Genomic DNA, 19,918 nt, shown 5'->3' with positions numbered 1-19,918 from the left:
ATAAGACAAAATGATCAAATAAAATAATTAATTTTCTGACGAAAAGACTAAAGTAGACGTGTAAATGAATCTTTCTAACAAAAGTAAAATATCTCGTAATATTTATATTATATATATATATATATATATATATAACTAGATAATATTTTCTTTCTTCTAATGAAGAATAATAATTAGTTCTAATATTTTAAATAACTTAACACAATGGTACATATAAATTCATGTATTTTTATAGCAAAACTCTATAATGAGTAATTAAAATAATCACAATTGCTCTATGTATTAATCAACTAACAAAATTTAATTAAATGTTATAATTAATATAATAACTACATTTTGATCCAATAAATTATAATATAGTTCATAAAAATATAAAAAAAATGATCATCTATTACTCAAGTTTTTATTACTTTTTTATAAACAAATTATTTTATGGAAATCATTTTAATTGATATTGTTTTAATTGTTGAAATTTATTTATAAAAAGTAGATAATTAAATTTTAGCGAGGAATAAAATTAAAGTAATTATATTATTCCTCATTGTGAACAATGTATTGTTATCATAATAATACAAACATGACAAAATTAAAGGATATTGTTATTTGTAAAATTAAATCAAAACACTACAATCACTTCGCGATTTAACAAAAAGATTAACCACATTTAATAATAATTAATAGACTTTATATTACATTTAAATTCATTTTATTCCGGTTTTATTTTTTTAACTTGTTAGGTTATTTTCTAAGAAATTAATTTTACACAACAACTCAGTTTTAAAAATTACTTAACTAATTTTTATTAGGAAACATTATTACGAATTTTTATAGCCAAGAGTATATTTTAATATATTTAATTTTTGCCAACGCCCGCAATAGACTTATAATAATGGGTTAAATGTGTTGTTTTTTATTATTATGTTATTGATGAGACAAATTCATTTATATTGAAAAATAATGTTATGATTAATCAATGGGTTTAATAATAAATATTGCGAATTACATTAAATTTTTAAATGTTCAAAATAACACATTTAAGAGTCTTAGACCATTTTTAATCATTTATTCAATTCAATTACAAAATAACTATTGAAGCTTTGTCTATTTTCAATGCATGTTCAGAATTTGTCAATTCGCCAAATCAGAATACTTTTAAATACTTGTGCTTTTAAAATATGAATTTAAATTTTCCATTAATTGGATATGGAAGCCAAAAAGATGTAACTTTTGTGTCAAGCGTAATAAACAAAAAAAGTATACATATAATCTGAAGTAACATACATAAAATTAATCCTAGGAGTAATTTAGACATTCATGTTATATAATCTGCTTATCAAAAATAAGTTAAAGCATTTTTTTTATGTTGAATTATTTTCATTTGTCATAACTTTTATTTATGACAGTGTAAAACATTGTACAATTCAAAATCATAAAATAAATAAACTAATAAGAGTTTATGCAGTGGTCTAGATTTATACATATACTGTTATGAATAACGAATAATCCTTTGATGTAATTAAAAGCGAGTCACATTTTTTGTAGACTGTAATATTACAGTACTCTTTTACGAGTGTATATTTACGAAATATACACTTAGTTTGGATTTATGATTTATGAAATGATTTACTCTAATTGTGTTAAGATGTTTCTATTGGTAAAATTTTTTATGAAAATAAATTATAATGTTGAATGAAAAACTTAACGATAGTTTATAAGGATTGAACGTATTTATTTTTTTTAGTTACCATATTAACTAAATAACATTAAATTAACATAATTATGCAAATATATTTTAATCACAGTAGAAACAATAATTTTCACTAAATTATTAATTTATTAATAATTGGATTCAAACAAACATATCATAAATGATGTTATTGTTATATTTATTATTATTTTAGATTCTTATTTATTTACTATCATTTCTTGCATTTGACAGTAATCAAACAAGCATTAGGATATTGTTACAAACATTTTATTTATGCATATAAGTGTAATTTTATCNTGTTACAAACATTTTATTTATGCATATAAGTGTAATTGTAAGGAAATACGATAATGAAGTCGAAATTTTTAAAATGTACATTTGGGTTGTCCTGAAGTATTACCTTAAGAAAAAAATAACTAATCATTCTCTTATTATTAAATTGCTTTGTTGGTATCCAATTGCAGCATTATTCTCAAATGATTTTCACGAATTTCTCTCTGCTATATATTTGGTGAGTATTATTTTTTGAGCACAATAAATATAAAGAATATATAGTGTCATATTAAAGAAAAAATTACATAATTATTGTGGTCTAAAGATTTAAAAACTCAATTAACGCAACAATATTTTACGATGTGCAAATTAATTTTTTTCTTACTTTCCATTTTGATAAAAACAAAGTTGAATTATAAAGAACAAAAATTGTAAAAATTAAAAGGATAATTGTTCAAAATCTAAAATTCTAATTCTAATACAACTAACTACGTGAAAAATACTTTAGATAAAACACCATTGTATTATTATGTAGGCTTGTTATGTAAGCTTGTTATGTTGGTAATTTATTGAGTTGTTAAAATATAGGTGGTGGTGTTTGCGTTCAGAATCTATAGAATTCTTTTAAAAGTGGAAAAATACCAACTGCAGTGAAATATTAGTGTAATAAAACTGAAATACCATCCAGGTGAATGGCGTTTCTTTCTTTTCCGACCTTAAAACTTCTTATGCCAATATCAGTATTACATTATACTGTAGTATAAATAAATATCTATTCAAATAAAAAAACTTAATAAAATTTTCCATTTCTAGAGTAAAAGTTACTGAAAAACATTCTAACGTTATTAGTATGATAATGTTATAGTCTTCACTATTTTAATTTATTTTACTTAATATAAACAAACTAATCGTAAATCGGAACTCTTAGCAGATGTTAAAAAGCAAATGCATGATATTATTATTGTTATTGTTATTACTGTAGTATTATGTGTATTGAGTTAAAATGGAGATTTCTTAAAATGTTTTATTTGTTTAATTATTAAATTAAATGACTTCAACTAGTTACATTATGTAGATGTACATTATATACTATACATTATACTCAAAGGTATCGTTTATAATTTTAGTCACGATTCGAAATTACACGATTTCAACCGGGGAAATTTTTATGTGCATTACTTATGAAACAGTGAGTTATTTGCTCACATTCATTGCTAAGACATATTGTTACTAAATTAATTTGAATATGTCTGTTTGAAAAAATAAAAACTTTAAGGATACCGCATTTGGACTAATCTACTGGCTCAATTTTATTTAATTTTACGGGGTTTGTATAAAAGGGACAAATCAATTTTGAACAATTTTGCTTTACATGATAATTTTGTGGTAATTTCACACCAAAACCATTGGTAAAAATCCCATATTCACATTATGATCATTTGTTATCAAGTGAATAAGCTTAGGTATAAATTCTTATGACATATCACGTTTTTTGATTGCGTTAAATTCAACTGTATATGATTTGTCCCTGTTTACATGAGCTCCGTTGTATAACTCAAAGTCAGGTTGGTATTATTATTCAACTGTTTGGTTTGATTTAAAAGTCCATAGTATCTTTTATAAAAACTAATATTAACTAACCTTCTCATGTAATGATACTTTATTACTACCACGATTACAACCGAGTTAGCAATTGCCGCCACTAAAAATAGTGGTATATACATTCCGATGAGAAGGATACTGCGGACCTCGGTAAGTCTCATCTGAGAAGAAGAAAATTCAGCAATAAGTTCTTCGATGACGGCTGCCTGTCCTGTTTCCACGTTTCGCATCCACGGATTACTACTATTGTCATTATGGATTGTGCTTTCTGTACTGTTGTTGAACATTATGTGGTTATATCATCCAATTCTACTGGGCGGGATGTTCGGTGGACGCTTAGTCTTCTCAAGACTCAACCGCCATCGAAAAGCTAGAAAAAAAATTATTTATTCTTAAAGAAATGCATAATTTTATCGAGTTGATAACACGATTTCTTTAAATTAGATTTTTAAGTCTTGAACACAATTTTTTTTTTAATTTAATGTATTTTATCATTTTTATTCAAATATCTAGGTTGACTATTTTCATTTTATAAGTTTTATTTTATATTCAATGCTAAAAAAGTACCCATACAATTGCTTCATCATTTAGAACTTAAACACATGCGTGTAAAAGTATTTGTTAGTTTATTTTATTTTAAATGAAATATTCAATTATTAACAAGGCACTAACAGGTGCGAATATATTAAGCATAATATAACTGAACAAAATGTTTAAAATAAATTATTATTAAAATAAAAAGGTCAAGAAAAGCAGATTATATGACTAAAAATAAAAATATTTATTCAAAAATTCAGTAGGCAAAATATACCATGTATAATCTTTAGAAAAATAAAATATTTTTGTTTGTTTTAGATTACGCAGTGGTTGCATTTTAGTTGTCAAAACATTACACTAAACCATGTTACAATATGACTCTGGAAAGCAATTATCGCTAAACCATTGAATACCAAGTTGTCTCGTGGGATTCGCATAAACATATTAAAGTGCTCACGTTTCAAATGTAATTATCCAAACCTAGACTCATATGAAATAAACGCCATTGATTAAAATTAAATTAATTTAATCATTTTACATAGGTTTTATTTTTACTTTTTTTATTTAAAAAAAAACAAATTTTTAAAATTACGTTAAAAATGTATGTTATTATAATAAAAAATCATGGGTGAACTAATAGGAATGGATTAGTGCTTGTAGAGACCCCTAAATTAATAAATTTGCAGAAATCTACACATTTTATTTATATAGACCACCCGCACAAGGACCTTGGTTTTTGTTTACGGACACATGCAGTTCTAATTATTTGTATAGACTTATACATTTTCAATAATATACACATATGTATACATTGAAAGTTAAATGAGCAAGAGTTGTATGATGTTATTTTTCATATAACGTTCGACAGATATGTGTAATTTATCTTTATGACTAAGCATAATTAATAGTTTTAAAATCTAAAGGGTTTTAATAAATTTTATACTTCAGTTGAACATTCATAATTTAAGCTAATTGGAAAGCTTTAAACTAATCTATAGTAAAATGTATTTATTAGAACTTGTGTGTTTTCTATTCATAGCTGTAGATTAATTACTCGAGTTTTTTACTAGTGTGGAACTTAAATTCTACATTTGGTGACTCTTTAAAGCAGCTAAAATGGAGACGTCAATCAAACTATTCCAATGGCAGTAATCGTTACACTAAAAAATGATTTTAATTTTAATTTCAAATAATCAACAAAAACAAATTATCTAAATTTTTATTATAAAAATGCATATTATATAATTTGCCAGTTTTATACAATTCAAATATTGAAATATATTTTTATTAATAATCTTTTTTCAAATGTCATACGGAGATTAACAGTAATAAATAATAAAATATTTTCAAATTATAATATTATGACCAAAAAGTTAAAGGATACTAAAGTTATCTTTATTAGTCAACTTATCATTGATTTAACTGGTTGAATAAAAAACATAGGATTGTATTTTAATCCTGTTTATACTTAAACAGCTAAACTTTACAAATGTTGAGATTATGGAAATACTTTATTTGTCAGATCAGTCAGATTATCATATTGTTTTTAGCATGTCTCGACATAAGATATTTACGAGTTTAGATGGTATAACTATCAGTTTTTTAAATTTATAGGGGAAGCCAAGGCTTAGCGGATAGGTTAAGTTTAACAGCAAAAAAAAGTATTATTGCCAAATGTCGTTTAATAAATAATAATGTTATAAAATTATTTAAAATTTTGCTCTTGGAGTTCATTTTATATTGAGCTGTAATATGTTAAAGCAACTTTTTAAAAAATGAAAAATGATTCACTTTGTCAGAATAGTCCGGCAAAGTGAATATTTTAACTATTTTCAATTTATTTCAACAAAATTTATCTTGTTCAAAAATTAAAAACCACTAAACATCATTACTAACAATATATTTTTTACACGCAAAAGAAACTTACTTAATAAATTTTAATTAAAATAGTTGTTACACGAGATTATTTTCTTTAACAATATAAAATATCAATAATTAAACTAAAATTGTGTCTTAGACTAATAATTCTTGAACCAATCTCATTAATTAGATATCTCTGTAATGGTTTTAGATTAACTAAGAGTTTTAACTCTGAAAATTATAACTATTTACTTTGCACAGAAAGATTTTTTTAAACGATTACATGATGCTCGTTGAATATATTAAGCTTACAAATGTATACATACTAGTGATGGGAAATTTTGAATAGTAACTATCGAACTATTCGATAGTCATTCAAAAACTATTCAAATAGTAAAAATATTCGATAGTTACACAATATATTCGAATAGTTTTAAAAACTATTCGATAGTCTGTGCTAAATATAAACTATTCGGTTGTAAAACACAATTCGAATAGTTGATCGATAGTTTAAAATATTTGAAAATGTCCATTAGTAATTTTTACTATCATTAATTGTATAATAGTTTATTTTAAGTATTTTATTATTATACTGTATTGAATAAAAATTTTAGGTAGAACTAATCGAATATTTTTTGAAATATTTGGTAGTCCATTCGAACAGTTTTTAAAACTATTCGATAGTTTATGCTAAAAATAAACTATTCGGTTGTATAAAAACAATTCGAATAGTTATTCGATAGTTAAAAATATTTGAAAATGCCCAACACTAATAAATACTTTTACGTACTTAAAATATTAATATCAATTATTTAAAAAAATATAAGTACTTTTTTCACCATAAACTTTTATTATATACTGTTGAATTTTTAATATATTATTACTTATAACTGTTAACTAAATGGTAGTTTGGTGTATTTAGCCCACTGTATAACCATTTTACGTTTACAAAATGAATTTATGACATTCAGATGTTGAGATAATCATTATTTCCTAATTATATTTGTATCAGAATTGGTATTACAATATGCACTTTATACTTTCGAGGACTTTTTTTTTTTAATTGCAACCGTAGCCAGTATTAGTCAGCCATTTTCATTGTAAACATTAAGTATACAGAGAGAGATGACGGACGTATGTCTCTTGGTTCTTATAAGCTAACAAATATTTATTTACTACAACCTCGATTAAAGTTCATATTTGATGGCGATGAACTATTACCTAGACATGTGACTCAAGTGCTTCTTACACGTAATCTTCTAAAAAAGAAATTAGTTTTATATACTTTTACACTAGAAACGGCGCGCGTCCTACTTGAATGTACACATACCATAAACAAAATAAACTAAAAATAACTTTGAATCTAAACTCAATAATTTCTTTAATAATTTAAGTATCATATTTAAAAAAAAAAGATAAAAATCGTATTCAGAAAAAATATCTTAAAATAAAATGTGTACAAGGGTTGTGATCATCTATTTTGTTGTCGGTTTTACAAAAAAGAGCTTAGTCCTTTCCCCTCACTAATACAAAAAGTTAAAAATTATATTTATTGTAAAATTTTTTTTAAGTATATGGAAATACGTTTACTTCTTTCTTCTGTAATTTATTTTATATTAGTTAATTCGTGTAGTATACAAGCTAAGTACTTAAACTACTAAAAAACTTCTAAAATGTTTTTCCTTCTCACTTAATATCGTTCTCGATGATCATGCGCAAGGTGGCGTGGTAAGAGTTGTCTATTTGTTTATATATGATACCTTGAAAACTTTGAATCTGCAAGATTCACAGTGAACTTACATTGCACAATTAATAAACCTACAGACCATTATTATTGTAAATAAAATCACGGAGTTAATATATCGGTAGTTATCTTTATTTTCATAATTTAAATTAAGATATTTTATATTTACTTCTTATAACAAAAATAATAAGTAAAATCAAAAATACATTTTATATTTGAATTTCCTGAAAATATTCATGTAAAAATGGTAATTCGATTTTCAATGAAAATTACTTTTTTCATCAATTGTGTAAACTAATATCCATTTTATTTAAGGAAGAAGAAATACATTTTTAATATATGATATTAAAATATATTCTATGTATTATTATCATTTTCATGATTAATGTTGAAGTTAAATTAGCTTAAAATTAAAATAGTAAATTAGAATATTTCTAAACGCTTTTATAACATTCATTTAGGAGAGTATAATAAAACACAATACAGACCAATTAATAAGGTACTTATACTGTATACTGTATAAGGTGATTCTATTATCATCTGTACAAGGTCTATATTAAATAAAAAAGTGAGTTTTCATTATTTTTATTGTTCGTAAAAATTGATTTGTTTCCTACTTACACACACCATTCAATACCCTATATAATAAACTGTAATTGGGGGGTGTCAAAAACACAATTTTTTTTTTTTATAATTTCAATATCATATTATGGCAAAATAATTATATAATTGAAAAAACTATAGTTGAACCAACTATAAAAATAGTTTACCAAACTTTTTTAATAACTCAAACTGAAATATAAGATAATTGTTCCAATTATATATTTATTATGTCACTGTATTGATAATAACTATAAAATATTTTTGGAAAATGATATCCAAAAAATAGTCTTTAAAGTAGCAATTCTTGTGTTTATAAACTTTATTTTATATGATATGTATTAGAAATAATAAGGAAATTATAACACTTTATTAGGAATTCAAGCTAAACATAGTCCAGTTACTATCAATGATAAAATGAGGCTATGCAACTTATACAGAGTTGGTTTTTTCGAAAAAATGTACACTAATTCGTTAATAATTGTTAGGTAAGATTTTGTATTCTATAAAGATTGGTGTTGATTTAGTGTTTAGAACAAAGGATGTTTGATTACCATTACATATGATTTATTTTTGTCTACTAACTTGATGGGTTTACAGTTGTAAACACACACGTATGATTTCTATTTTCTTCAATTATTTTAAGATTAAATCGATTTATTGTAGTAAATATTGTTACACATCAACGAACGTAAAATAAAAACTATTTTTTAAAACAATAGCGAAATAAAAACTATTTACAAAATAAATGAGGTATACAAAGATTATACACTTATAAACACCAAAGGAAATTGTACATCTGTAAGGATATTGATCATCTGAATATTTTTTGATACTCTCTTTTTTAAAAATTTTGTAGAATATAGGACTATAATAATATCTTATTACTATAAATAATCTTTTTATATATTTCAATACAATTTCTAAAGCATTTTTAAAAATTTTATTTTTTTTATGTTATTACAACAATATCAAACGTCGGTCATTAGAGAAGGATTAAAGTAACACAATTTTTTCTTATTTTGCGCGCATCTTTCTAATATTTTTTTATTTATATTTTTTTATTTATATACTTTTACTTCTCTCTCAGTATTTATTTAATTATTTTTACTTTTTAATTAATTAAAATTAATTTTATTATTTAAATTAACTAAAATTATTTAATGGTTGTATTTAATTTAAATAATATTTAAAAAAGGTAGTTAATTAAATTTTATATATGTTTCAGAAAATTATTTATGAAGTAAAAGAGCACTAACATTGTTCTTTTTAATGATTTTCTATTTTCTCTGCAGCCTTAATATACACATTCTGTATCTTAAACTTATTTGTTGAATTTTTTATTTATGTCATTTATTATATTAAACCTTTTTTAATTCAGAAACCTATAATATAGGAATCACAGTAACAACAATAGCCGTAATAAAACACAGAGAATATTGTTACTTAATGTAACTACTAAGATAAATATGTTGATAGTTAAACGAATTGTAATAATGTAATCATTCAGCAGCTATGAAGGCTTGGGATCTTTATGTGACTATATGAACATCATTTAAGTTAAGTACACCATTCTAAACAATATTACCTATATAAATATACATAACATTTTGAGGATTCACGCGGTTCATAACTACATAATATTTAAACATATTATGTTTGCACTATGGGTGTTATAAATAATTGATGAAGTAAAAAGTAATTATGTTAGCATGTTACAACGAAGATTGGAATAAAGTTCGTGACTTTACTAAATTGTTAGATATATGGTACCAACCGGAATCATCTCATTCATCATTTAATTTGACAATTGCGTAATATGCTTATTATTTAGTAGCGTCAAGAACTATTTAAGTGTTATTAATATGGATAAATATTTTACAAATATATTGGTAGTCATTTAGAGTTAATTATAAATTGAGGGTATTGAAGGAGAGTTACTATCTCCAGCATAAAAATGCTAAAAGCTTAGTCTTTTTAAGTTAAATTACTCTTCATTTACTTTTTTGTAGATAATGCATAGATGAACATTTTTTTTAACATTTAAAGAAACTATAGTTTTTTTAAATGTTAATATTATAACTGAAAAATAAAATGTCAAATGTGAGTAATAATGTAATAAATAGAATATGGTTAAAAACTTAAATATCTTATGAATATTTAATAATTTTATAAAAAGATAATTCTATCATATAATCTGTGATTGATTAAAATATTAAACATAAAATAAAAAATAGTATAATAAATAATTGATTGATGACTGATCTGATTATTTTAGATTCGATGCGAAGCTGAGAAGGTATTGGTTTTACTAAGATGTGTTTATTTTTTTTTTTTTTTGTGTCTGTTACCACTTTTTCTCAGCTCTCACCGAACGGATTTCTTTCAACGATACGTCAAAAGATCACAAATCGTATCTAGTCGAAGACATTACCCTCAAAAATTGAAAAAATTTCCCTCGTTCCCCATAAATGGGGGAAACCTCCAAAAAACTACAAATTTGAAAATCGCTAATTTTCGAAATTTTTGAAAATTTTTTTACTAAAAACTGCCGTAACTCTTTCAAAAATGATCATATCAATATAACTTTTTTTTTGATAGATGCTTGATGTCTTTACCTATCATTTGGTATATTTTTTTTGTAAATCTGACACTTAACCTGCCCACGGGGGGGATTTAAAATGACAACTTTTTCACAAAAAATTAACTTTTTCAACATAACTTTTGAAAATGTTCCGGAAGGTCTGACACTTTTATATAACATTTGAACCAGTAATTCAAGATTTATGAATATTCTTGTACCTTGGCCAGAGAAGTAACACGAAAAAAAAAGCATTAAGATAAAAATAACATAACCCAATCTTATCTCCAGTCTACATTTAAAAGTATTAATATAAAAATATACATAACTCATCAATTATGTATTATTAAGTATTATATAATCCATGTAACGTTGATCTATTTAAAATTTTCTATTTCCTCACTGTCTTTTTTTTTCATTAAAATGCATTCAATAAATTTTATTTAATAACGTATGTTCAAGTAACCTAAAGATTAATTACTACACTTAGTTACTATAATATTTATAGTAATTTTTTCTTTGTAAATCTTTATTTTGCAATAAAATATGTATTATATTTAAGAATAAAATTTTATTCATACATAAAATGAAGAATAATTTTAATTTCTTAAATTAAGTTTTAAATGATAATATTTGTGAAAAAATGTATTAAGTGAAATAAAAATGCATAGATTGAATTATGATGCACATCGCGTGCTAAAAATACACGTTGTAAATAAAAAATGCACAATGTCTATTAAAAACATTTCAATTTATATTATTTCATTTAAAAATTTTTTTTTCTTCAATTATTGTATTTTTATTTTCTATTAAATTGATGGATAATAACTTTACATTGACAGTTCAATAAATAAATTCACTTAAATCTATGATAAAAGTTAACTTAGATTATTCCTTTGATAGAAAAGTAATTATTTTATACACCAAGTTTTTAGCTTTCTTAAGAAGTGGTCTTTTATCAATTCATTTCGTTAAGCATTCAATGTACTATTATACGGATGTTCAGTAAGTAAGACATCAGATTTCTATTGTTCTCATTGTTTACAATTGGCTTGTTTCCTTATTTATTGAACACTCTGTAAAACAATCACTCCAATTTATATTCGTTGTACTCACTCTCTTATACTCAAAGAAATCATTTTATCTTTTATACTATTACTGTTACAAATTCATGTTATTAATTTATTCTAAAAATTAAATTAATAAAAACTTGAGTTTTTAGATAAACACTAAAGTAATCATATATATTTTGGGAATTTATACTTCTGGAAAACGGTCGCCAAAAGTTATTTATTTAGATGTTTTCCAACCTTTAGATTGTTATTTCACAGTCTGGTTTTTTGTAATTATTTTTTAAATTTAATTAAGTCGAAATTATTTCAGCATGTCGTAAAAATGTGATTTTAAACTAAATTCAATTAAAATGAAGACATTAAAAGATATAATATCATATTATCTAGTATTTACTTGTAATAAAGGTTTTTGACGTGGAATTTTACTTATTCTTACATATAAAAATCTAGACAACTGCTATCCATTTTGAAGAATTATAATAATTTCATTCTTTATTCTTACAAAAAAAAAATATACTAAGTTTTTTCCTAAAAAATATTACAAAACATAATCATTGTACAAAAAATTCATCTACTAAAAGTCTCTTAAAGTCTTACGAGTAAGAGCAAAACAATTGGTGTTGATAAAGTTAAGATAGGAAATACAGAATAAAATTGAGATTACGCTAATGATTAAAATTCTATGACTGGTATTTATAAAAATTGCACAAACATTTATAAGTAGAACTATATTTTATCAAATACATAATCTACACAACGGAAATAAATTATTCCAATACCACCAAATAAATTATTTAGGTCGAATGGGCGTTTACTGCTTATACTTCTTACAAAATACAAAATTATATCGCATTAAAATTGGTTAAGTGTAATGGGAAATCGAAATTAGTTCTGGTTCGGACACGAATGAAATATGCTATACATTAGTTGGGCCGATTATGGTTGATAAATTAACTATTCCTTTATTTTTGAGCATAATAGTCCCATGATACAATTATTACTTGATAATTTAAAGTTCTAGAAGTCAACTTATATATTTTAAGTTTTTTTTCAGATATCTCTTTAGAAAAAATTAAGGTATTTGCTCTTTTACGGGATCTTGTTAATTATGTTAATTTTCTCGTTAAAGAGAGTCTCTATCAAAAATTGGATGTACATATAATGAAACAATTTGAATAGATTTGAAATATAGATATACCAAAAAAATGTTTCAAAAGTCAAAATCAGTTTCCAGAATCTATCTATTTACGATAACAAGTTATCAAATTTTAAATTTATCATAAATATTTGAGTAAAACTTGAATTTGCTAAAAGCAAATAATTCATTTATTTATTTATTATAAACGAATACTAGAAATATAGTAAAATAAGGTACAATTAAAATTTCAGTATAGCAAGTAATAAAAAAAAAAATCTTTACTATTTACTAAATAGTATATTTTTAGTAAAATAAGTAGCATTTTTATTTTAAATTTACATTATAGCGAAAGAAATAAAAATGTATTACAGGATGATAACATGCAATATAGCTGACTAAACTTAACATAATTTTGAGATTATTTTTAATATTCTATAATATTGAATATGACGAGTAATATAACTAGAAATATCAAAATGTATTTTCTCAAAAACTTCAGGGCAATTAATTTAATCGTTATCAATTTTTAATAAAAACATAATATTAAAAATTACTCTTCTCTTTGATAGAGATTCTATATCAATTACAGTAGCTATTTAATTACAAAAGCGTCAATAATATTTTACTTATCTTTTCATCATATTAAAAAATGTATGTTGAATTTTTCTAATTTATTTGAAAAACATAAGTGGCCAGTGTTCCTCCACACAACGAAATCAAATACTAATATTGATCTTATAAGAGAACATTATAAGACTTTTAACAAAGATTGTTGGAAAAATCCAAATAGTTTTTCTTTAAAAATCCTAAGCTTCTTAAAGTTTTATTGTATATTAAGTTAAAATGTACATTAAAAGGCAAGTCTGAAAACATCAAGACTCTTAAGACTTTAATCATACTTATTATTGGTTCGATGTTAATGTTATTAATTGCATAATCAAAATTATAAAGCAGTTGTGGTGACTAATTGAAATATAATTGCATTTAATTGATATCTAATCCATTGATAATACACCATTTAGTTAGTCTATTTAGGTTATTCTGTTCACTATCTCGAAGAGAATTTATAGATGGAAATATTTTGAAATCATTTTCAAATATGGGGATTAAGAAAAAAGTAATAAGAGTTAATTTTTCGTGGGCCGTTTGAATTATTTTAATTCCATAAGGGTTAAAATAAATGTAGATTTTTTAAATTAAATAATATTGCTTTATACTTAATTGCATTACTAACGTCGTTGTAAAGAAAAAGGTAGTTGACATTTTATTTTCATTTTCATATTTTATTTTCAGTTCAAATTTAATTTACCCAAAAATTGATTTACAGCATTTGCTTTAACACTCACAAAATAATAAATGATTACAATATTTGAATGATTTGTATATAAGACTTGTGACTTTACGTATTTACAAAATTTTTTTGAATTTTTTTTGATACACCAAACTCCGTGAAAAATGATCATAAGTGTATAAGAATATGTTTTGTGCTGTGGGGAAGTAATGCCTCTACGTCTCCTAAAACCAGATATCTAATTAATATACACTGTTTAGAGTTAAGAAAAACTAAAATGAATATTTATTTATCAATTATGTACTCGTCTTGACTATAATAGATTTTATCAATACATAAAGTCCCGAGCCCTGTTTATTAACATAATTTATGTATAGAAGTAATAATAATGATATTAAGTAGCCATTTTGAGGTATTCCAGAAGTAACTTTAAAACGTTGAGATAGGGAATTTTTAAAACTTCAGCTTGAGAATATAACTTTATTATAATAGAAAGTGGTTTAGATGAAAAATGCCCGAGTCTTTTAATTAATGACGGCCATAAATTTACACCTATAATTTTGAAAAACACCAACAGTATCATTTAATAATATATTAGCTTTTTATCAAAAATCAGTAACAAAAAATTAATTAAATTATTACTTTTCGATAATCTACTTTGACTTTTATTAACAATAGCAACATAGATATTTTGATTTCAAGTGTTGAAAGTTATTTTCGAAAGCATTCACAATCTCAGAAACTTATTGTACATATTCTTCTTTGACAGATGTAACTTCGGACTTTAAACTTTCAACAGACGATTTCAGTAAGTTAACTCATGAAATACTACAAATTCACTCTCAATAGAATCTAAACTATTAGTATGAACTAAAACAATACAAACAATCCTACTGGCAATACATATTTTGAGTTTTTGACAAATATTTAGATTAAAGTTGAGTCTTTATTAAAATCGATTATCTANACTAAAACAATACAAACAATCCTACTGGCAATACATATTTTGAGTTTTTGACAAATATTTAGATTAAAGTTGAGTCTTTATTAAAATCGATTATCTAAATCGATTTTTTTTGACAATATAAAAATTTAAACTATTACATTAATAAATTAAACACACTGAACAATGTGACACATGTGTAACAGTTAACTGTCAGTGCCATGCTGACAAAGTTAATAAAATTATGAAGAAAATATTAAGTAAATAAAAATATTTAATGACGTTTATTAAAAAATGCTATGTCTTGCATGAATGTGACTTACTATACAGGATATTTCAAGTATATATCACCTCCACTACAATCACAACTGTATCATATATCTTATTTTGAAGAATTTATTGCCTTAACGATTTCACATACTTTTTTATACACTTATATTAATTAGTATGAAATACATTTAGATACACGACATCGAGTTAAAATGATGACTTAAGTAAACTTAGTATCGTATCCATAATNTTAACGATTTCACATACTTTTTTATACACTTATATTAATTAGTATGAAATACATTTAGATACACGACATCGAGTTAAAATGATTACTTAAGTAAACTTAGTATCGTATCCATAATAAAAAATATGTTATACGCAAAAGATATATGACGGAATAATTCTAAAATGATCTTGTCGTTCAGCGGTCACCACACAGCTTAATACATTCTAATGGACGCATAGGTACTGATCACAATATGTGGGTGGTCATATACGAATGTAATAGACTATAATATAGCCTATTCGCAGGTAAAACTGGGTTTTTAAAAAAAAAAACCTACCACTCACTGGATTTTTCAATCCTGAGTACCGATGAGTTAAATATTAACGATGAAATGATTTGCAAAAAGATTTATTATAAATTCTGTGACCTTAATTGGTGATTGACCAATATTATAAAAACAAAATATCATAAATTATTAAAAAAGCTTTTGCTTTATAATCATTCCAAATGATGGGTTTCGGATTTTTCTCCAAATAATTTAAATTATATTCAAAGATAAGTTTGAAATGTTTTTAATTAAAGCTTAAGTATATTCATAATTTACAGTTTTATTTATATTTTCACTTTTAAATATGAAATTTTCAAAAACAAAAATTTTAATTTATGAAGCAAAGAATATAGTATTAAAGTAATAAGTACAATATTCTATAATTATTTAATAATTTAATCAATAATTAATTAATTAATTAAAATAACATTACAAAAAATCAAAATTATTTGTTACTATATTTTTGAAGTGAAACTTCTTTACAGAAGAACCGAAAAAAATATTATAGTGCATCAAGGTCGTCATGGATGAAATCTATTGTTTTATTAGGTAAATGGTCAAAATTCTATTGTTCGCTAACGTAAACGTTGGTCAAACGTATTCTATTGTTCTATTATGCATACGGTTAAAATTGCATTATACAGGGTGTACAGTAAGCAAGAAAGCAGGTCAATTCTTACAATAGATGCCAGTTTCCTTATTTACTACTGAACACCTTATATAATAAAAATTCATCAGTTGTAGTTAGTATTATTTAAAATTAAAACTATATTAAAAATATAATTTATTTAAAACTAAAAAATATTAAAAGTATTCAACTCAAAGGNAATATAATTTATTTAAAACTAAAAAATATTAAAAGTATTCAACTCAAAGGTCACAAAAAAGTTATTAAAAACCATGGATACGTATTTCAGGAACAATGTTACGATTATCAACACTAAAAACATATCAGTATGTGTAAATCAATATTTTTCAAATCAGATAATTAAAAGGGTTTAATCTTTTTTTTTAATTAAAATTTTTTACTTAAAGTTTTATTTAAAATATTTTTCCCTCGAGATATTATTTTAAGTACACAAATATTAAAAAAAATATAGATTAATAATAAATACTTTGAGGTATTCAACTTGGAAAGTTCCTGGATCAAGTAAGTATTAATACGAACTGAAAATATTATTTCCTTAGTTTAAAATTATAGTAATAATATATACATGTATATAAAGTTAAACGTAAAGAGAAAAAAAAGCTACCAAACGAGCTGCAAAAGTTTTCCGACATTTACCGATAATTTTCCTAGAGTCTCATTACTTTCTTTGAAAAATTTTTTTTTTTATAAGCATTTTTTCTAGATCTATTATTTAGAGTGTTCAAAGTAATTAAACTTAGTACGAAATTGATATTCAATCATTTAATATTGGAAATATTTTGAAGAAATTATAAAAAATTATACAGTTGTTGCATATTTCACTATTTCTATGGCAAACGCTTACAAGACATTTTCATCAGGGACAAAAATATGCTTTTACTAAACCAATTTTTGCGTGGATTTTAAACCTGCAATTAGATATTTTCTATCATATCTAATTTTTGAGATTGTTACGAATTAGTAAAAACAAATACTTTCATATAAAAAAAAAATTATTAAAAAATCTATTTCAAAATTAAAATCAACCACACATTAGCGGACAAAATCGTTGATGAGACTTGGTCTGAAATAATTCTAAGTATTTTTATATAATGGAATATAACTACAGAATACCACAATAAGGAATATAGTTCTGAATATTTCATTTTTAGTATCTATTTATACATCAGGAGTTTTATAGAAATGATTACTATGATTTTTATGGAAATGATTTATTTCGATATTAATATAAAAAATATAACAAATTTAAGTTAAAATAACAACTTAAAATAAGTGATTTTTACACAAAAATAAAAGGGAATGAGTAAATTTTTTTCAATTTTCAAGGGTAATGTCTTCAACTAGATGCCATTTTTGGTCTTTTGAAGTATTGTTAAAAAAATAGGTCTGCAAGAGATGAGAAAAAAGTGACAAAAGACATAAAAATAAAAAAAAATTCATCATAGTAAAATTAATACCTAATCAGCTTCACATCGAAGCTAAAATGGTAATAACTTTCGAAGTAATGTTTCAAAATTTGATATCGACGAGTATTCTTGATTAGATAATTTTTTATTTTATAAACTAGTTAAATATGTATGTTAACAATAAAAAAAATTAAGTTGACACCCTTATATAGTATAAGCGATAAATTAAAAAAGTAATTAATAATTAATAAATCAAGAAATATTTGAAACTAAAAAATACCAAAAACAATTTTCTTAACATAGTTATTTTAAGAGAAATCAAGTGACTAGCGTTTAGAGATTTAACTCTGTATTAATCTAATATAATTTATCAGGACTTAAAAATAAAATGATTTAAGAAGTTGATAAAATCATCAGTTTTGGGTTGAATTTTAGAAGCTTTTTATACATATTTTTATAGTATAAAACAATATTTTGCACAAAATAATATACTATAGGATAACATATTATTGATAAAAATACGATTAGATTAACAAAGAAATTAATCATAAAGATACAATCGGCTATTTTTTTTTTAATTTAACCTTGTCTAAATAAAACGTTGTCAATTGAGTAATTGTTTAAAAATGATCTAATTTTATTTGTCTAGAGCTCTCTGAAGATAAAAATATTTATTTATTTCTTGGATTGTTCTAAACTAGTTAATAGCTATAATAAGTTATTAAATAAATGAATGTAATAAACATATAGCTTAATAGATACCTCTGTAATATTTGAAGGTTATCAAATATATTAGCTTATAAACATGTAATTATAACATCACAGTGCTCCATTTCAATTTATAAAATTATATTGATTTGTGGAATATATATGTTGTGACGTTACATTATTCTAAATTTAAATATCAACATAATTGAAAGCTTAATTAATGTGCGAGAACTAATTAATTTTAACTTGATTGTTACAATAACAGGAAGTTAGTGTTAAACTCATTTCAAAATACCCTGAAATATGATCATATAAAAGAAAATTTATAGAATAAATTTTTTGACTTTTTTTTTTATTAAGAAAAATAACAATCTGTAAAGTTTTTTTACGATCAGTTATCGTGTTAAAATTACAAATTAGCTGAGAATTGTGTGAAAAGAAGCCATCCAGTGGCGGTACTTTTACTGATAATTTAAGTTATTACATAACTCGAGAGAAAAGAAATAAAAATTTCATTATATGCATTAGTTTATATGAGTAGAAAAATATTAAAAGAATTATATAATACAAGAATTTCAGATGACAAATATTACATCAAAAAACAAACAATAAACAAAATTGGTAGAATAAATGAAACCATTAAAAACATTATTTTTTTTTGACTAACACATATTGTTAATATTGTACTTGCATATAATTGAACAGAAATGTGCAATATTAAATAATTCAGATCTTGTTAGTTGTAAAAAAAAAAAAATTAACTATAAGAGCGAAAATTAATTAAAAATTTTTATTTTACAATAGCTATCAAAATAAATTATTGAAAAAGTTTAAGTTTAATTATCCATAGAAAAAAATAGTACATATACTTTCATATATCAAAAGTTTATAGTAAATAGCATTCATTCTCTTTATACACAAATATATATTATTTCTGAAGGTTTGATTAGTGATATTATTAGAGATGTAAACAGGGCC

The 19,918-nt window shown here is 23.4% G+C and overlaps 1 protein-coding gene across 3 annotated transcripts in view; it reads right to left on the bottom strand.

The window, feature by feature from the left end:
• The window catches only part of LOC126907629 (QRFP-like peptide receptor), a 93,105-nt gene that overhangs the window by 32,721 nt on the left and 40,466 nt on the right, over positions 1-19,918 (bottom strand). For all 3 annotated transcript variants that reach the window (XM_050689049.1, XM_050689051.1, XM_050689050.1), the window contains exon 2: positions 3,623-3,953. In XM_050689049.1, coding sequence (XP_050545006.1) covers positions 3,623-3,870 — 248 coding nt within the window. In that variant the 5' untranslated portion in view covers positions 3,871-3,953. The remainder of the gene's footprint in view (positions 1-3,622; positions 3,954-19,918) is intronic.

This window comes from Daktulosphaira vitifoliae, unplaced genomic scaffold, assembly GCF_025091365.1.
Source record: "Daktulosphaira vitifoliae isolate Bord-2020 unplaced genomic scaffold, ASM2509136v1 Scaffold_5, whole genome shotgun sequence".
NCBI lineage: Eukaryota > Metazoa > Arthropoda > Insecta > Hemiptera > Phylloxeridae > Daktulosphaira > Daktulosphaira vitifoliae.
Note: the sequence above shows the minus strand (reverse complement) of the source record. Positions and strands in the feature narration are given on the sequence as shown.